Genomic DNA, 4,859 nt, shown 5'->3' on the forward strand with positions numbered 1-4,859 from the left:
TTTATTTGCTAATGTCTCTTTAATCTGTTTACATAAAAACAAGAGGAAAGTCAAGATAACGTAGCAAAAGACTGAATCAAAATCCCAAGTAGAGTTTACCAAATGCAGCTTTCTACTTAGTATTAAACACTTTAGATTTGTAAACACTACAAAAAGGTGGTACAATTGCATATTTGGATCTTGCAAGTTTTTTTGCAATAGAAGGTATAACATTTATTTTTCTCATCTCATTACTATTTAGTAAAGTGCAATTGTATGCCCCACTTTAAAGAAGGCTCCCATCACCATATTCTGCTGCATCAGTTTATGAAAGCCATTAAAGATCACTCATTGATCAGCAAAATAAAAAAAACAAAAGGTACCAAATGCAAATTTAATGCCGGTTATTCAATCCACTCTAGATTCAAATCAAATTGTTTATTATTGCGTGGCTCTTGCTCTCATAAAATTGCATAGACACGCAGCTAATTAACAGCACATATTAGCCTTAGGAACTATATCCTTGTCAGGCATTTTTTAGTCCCTAGAGTAGACAGTGTGAAGTGGGATAAAATAGAGATTTTTATTTAATCTATGAAATATAATTCTGCTCCTAAATTACAACGTTTCAATGAACTCCACATACACTGGTGCCGTAGAACAAAATAGAAAGTGGAGATAGTTATCCTGGATTTTTATTATCTCTTGTGTTAGGCAAAGGAAATAAGGCACTTCAGGAGGAAAGTTTTCACAACATGAACAAACTGATGTGAGGCCAGTAAAGTTTAATGTGGTACATGATAATCTGGCCTACAGGTAAAACGTGAAACCTATTGGCAAAATGACTTTTTAAGTAAAACCTTTACGGTAAGTAGTACCAGCCACCTCTACACTCAAAGGGTCTTCCCTCTTCCTTCTGACACTACATCCTCCGGCTTTGCACGCATGTACCACTCAACCCAGGAACCATCATAAATTGCAGTATCTTCTTTGCCACAAAGGAAGGAAGCTAGAGCTACATGACAAGCAGTAACGCCTGACCCACATGTGGCCACTAGAGGACGGGACAGGTCAATGCCCTTTTCTTGGAACAGACGCCTGATCTCATCGGGGGATTTTTCATAACCATCTTCTGTCATAAGGCTGGGAAATGGAAGGTTCAAAGCACCAGGAATGTGCCCAGGTTCAATTCCTATTAAAAAAAGAAAGAGAGGGGTGAAAATTGTAAAACATAAGAGAACTAAATTCACATCTAAGCCACTAATTTTCTATGCACATGAATTTGGTTCTCCCGACAAGCTATAAAGCAAATAATAATTACCTTCTCTTGGCTCAGGCTCCACGCCTCTGAATCTTCCATTCACTCTAGCATCCACTAACTGAAATGTTTTCTTTTCTATGTTCTCTGCCACCTCCTCATATCCCACAACTTGAGCAGTGTTGAGTTTTGCACGGAACTCTACTGGCTGTGGACGGGGTTCCTTCCCTGAATTTACTGGGTGTCCTTCCCTCATCCAGGCTTTCAAACCACCATCCAACAGAGATACCTGGCGATGCCCAAAGACTCTAAACATCCACCACAGTCGAGGGGCACTGAAGGAACCAAAGTCACTTGCATCATAGACCACCACATGGCTGCTATTTGAGACCCCCAATCGCCCTGCATACTCTGCAAATTGGTCCTCACTGGGCAGCATGTGATCATAGGGAGAGGTGCGATCACTGCAGGCATCTATATCAAAGAAGTAGGATCCAGGAATGTGTCGCTCTTTGTATTCTCGCCATGCATCCCTGCCAGATTTTGGAAGATGCCATGAAGCATCTAAAATACGGAGACTTCCTTTGAGGGCAGATCCAGGGCGTAAAGAATCCAGAAGCCAACGAGGGGACACCAAAGCACGGGGAATAAGCTGGTGGGTCATGGTTGAGCCTGTCAAGGTGCAAATAACGGAGGAAAAAAAGCGACAGCGTTTAAAAAACAATCACAGATGCGTGATAAAAGCGGAAAAGCAACCTAACCATATTCAGTATGGTTCCTACACCTACACCCTACACCCTAAACGGTAGTGAATTAGGGGTAATGACAAATGAGAAGGATTTGGGAATTGTTATAGACAACAAACTAGGCAACAATGTGCAGTGTCAGTCTGCGGTTGCTAAGGCCAGTAAGGTATTGTCGTGTATAAAAAGGGGCATCAAGTCGCGGAATAAAGATATAATTTTGCCTCTGTTAAATCAATGGTAAGGCCGCACCTTGAGTATGCTGTGCAATTTTGGGCACCTTTTCTAAAGAAGGATATCATAGCACTAGAAAGGGTGCAGAGGCGGGCTACAAAATTAATAAAAGGAATGGAGCACTATAGTTATGAAGAAAGGTTAACTAATTTAAATCTGTTTAGTTTAGAAAAACGTCGCCTCAGAGGGGATATGATAACGTTATATAAATATATTCGGGGCCAATACAAACCATTGTGTGGAAATCTGTTCATAAACAGGACTATGCATAGGACACAAGGTCATGCATTTAGACTGGAAGAAAGGAGATTTAGACTAAAGCAAAGGAAAGGGTTTTTTACAGTAAGGACAATAAGGATGTGGAATTCTCTGCCTGCAGAGGTAGTTTTATCAGAGTCTGTACAGACGTTTAAACTGCAACTGGATGGATACCTGGAAAAACATAATATTCGGGGATATAATCTTTAATTATGGGGAAACAGCTTATTGATCCAAGGAGAAATCTGACTGCCATTTTGGGATCAAGAAGGAATTTTTTCCCTGGTTAGTGCAAAATTGGAAAGAGCGAAGCCAGGGTTTTTTGCCTTCTTTTGGATCAAACAGCAACAAATTAACAGATATAGGAAAGGCTGAACTTGATGGACGCATGTCTTTTTTCAGCCTATGTAACTATGTAGTAGCGTGTGAACTGAAAACATGGACTTTGTCTGCTATATCAAAAGATGATTTTCTGAGAAGTTAAAGATGTGGCTAAAATAGGTTTTATTAAAGAGACATCAATGAAGAATGCATACTAAATTACTTCATAAGAAACTTAACACGCATTCCCTAAAAAATAAAAACAAACTCCTAAGAATCCAATAATATTGCTGGAGCTGACAGGCGGTAAGTCAGGTAAAATACCTGGGAATGGGGAAAGGGGCAGATACGTATTGGACATCATGTCAATTTAAAGGGACCTCAGCTATCACATGCATTTAAGTTCATATGATGTCTGGACTGTCCCTTTAACGTATTATCAAAAGGTGAAAAATGTACTTATTTTTGTTATGCGGTTGTACATTGCAAACTTGGCTAAAAGATGTGAAGAAATCACAGGTAACTTCTGGACGAAAGATCCTTGTTATAAATCAATAGTCTTGGAAGGCCAAGTTACGGTATATCAAAATTACCAAAAACAAAAAAAACCCACAACAACAATTTATGCATAAAAAGCACTTGATGCAACTGATGCAAAGTTGGAAAAAATGGTGCAATCACCATAGCAACCAATATAACGTTACTGCGGATTGTTCTACGTATAACAACCTGCAATAAACCTTCTCTTTGTACTTAACTCCCCTAAACAGTGTATGATCCGTATTGGATGAACTGCTGGAGGCTTGAGTTGATATACTATATTCAAGCAGCGCAATCAATCTAGGTTTTGTCCACTGCACGCATTAAACAGACTTTTGCGTGCACTTGCAGCCCATCATGCCCTCTGTCCTCCGGGTACTTACCGGTCACACTTTCCTCAGGGACTTGTTTCCGACCGTCACTGTCCTTATCAGTCCCCCGCCCCGCCTTCCACTATGTACCCCTCTGTGTCACCTAACAGTCTAGCTGTCACCCAATCCCCTCCGTCCCACTCTATCCGCCCCGGCAGTAAACTCGCCGTATCCGGATTGCTACACCTTCCCAAGCACGTTCGCAGCTGCCAAAAGTCCAGACACAACCACTTTGTTCTTGTTAAACAAGAGGTTAAAACTCTCACAAATTATCATGACAAATGAAAAAGTCCACAATCTAATTGGCGAAAGAAACATGTAGGGTATATATGCTGTTTGTTAGTAAGGGCCCGCAGTTGCTAGTATAAGTACACCCCGCAAAGAACAGTGGTATGATCTAAAAAGAGCAGGGTTCTATGAACTAATGCGAACTGAGTGCAGAGTTATATACGATAAAGACGTTAGCCTCATCTCTATTCGGAAAACGTACCCGGTTTCAGAGGTCAGCGTGGTTGTTGCACACCAAGACTTGCAAAGGTCATAGCAATTGCCTAAATTGGATCTTATAGAGGAAATAGACTTTGGTAATTAGAGCTCTGAGGTGTTGGCACTTCGCTTTGAATGCTGTAGGTTGTCAGGAAGACCGCTAAAATAACCTTTAATATGAAGTTGGTCATACGATAGAAAGTGATTATTTATAAAGAGCAATTCTGGTAGAAAATATGGTTTTATCACCAACCAAGAGGACGGTTAAGAGAGCAGGACGTTGATCAGTCATCTCAATGGGGATAAGACCACATATTTACAGCGTTTGTAATAAGGAAGAAGTAGCATGTTCAGAGTGACTTAAGTTAAAAGAATACATAAAGGAGGAAGAAGTGTAGCAAACCTGGGGGGCATTGGCTACCTAGTTTTAACACATTTTTGTGTTTTTACTATGTCTTTCTTCAACCGTTATTTCCCTCTTTATCATTTAGTGAACCTATACAAATTATATTTTTGGGGGGTGACAAGTAGAGCTTTTTTTTATTCCATATTCTTATATGCAACACTATTTTGTATAAATAACATTTAAAAAAGTGGGTTTTTATTAATGAATACCTTCACAGGTATATATATATATTTTATACACAGCTAGTATAAATGGTAAAAATA

General features: G+C 39.7%; 1 protein-coding gene across 1 annotated transcript; it reads right to left on the reverse strand.

Annotated features, from left to right (window-relative positions):
• MPST (mercaptopyruvate sulfurtransferase) lies at window positions 1-3,855 on the reverse strand. The gene is made up of 3 exons (XM_053468678.1): window positions 3,717-3,855; window positions 1,301-1,909; window positions 1-1,171 (listed from the first exon to the last, which is right to left on the reverse strand). The coding sequence occupies exons 2-3, from the start codon at window positions 1,899-1,901 to the stop codon at window positions 873-875; spliced, it is 900 nt and encodes a 299-aa protein (XP_053324653.1). The 5' UTR covers window positions 1,902-1,909; window positions 3,717-3,855; the 3' UTR covers window positions 1-872.
• Window positions 3,856-4,859: the final 1,004 nt, after the last annotated feature.

This window comes from Spea bombifrons, chromosome 6 (genome assembly GCF_027358695.1).
Source record: "Spea bombifrons isolate aSpeBom1 chromosome 6, aSpeBom1.2.pri, whole genome shotgun sequence".
Taxonomy (NCBI): Eukaryota; Metazoa; Chordata; class Amphibia; order Anura; family Pelobatidae; genus Spea; species Spea bombifrons.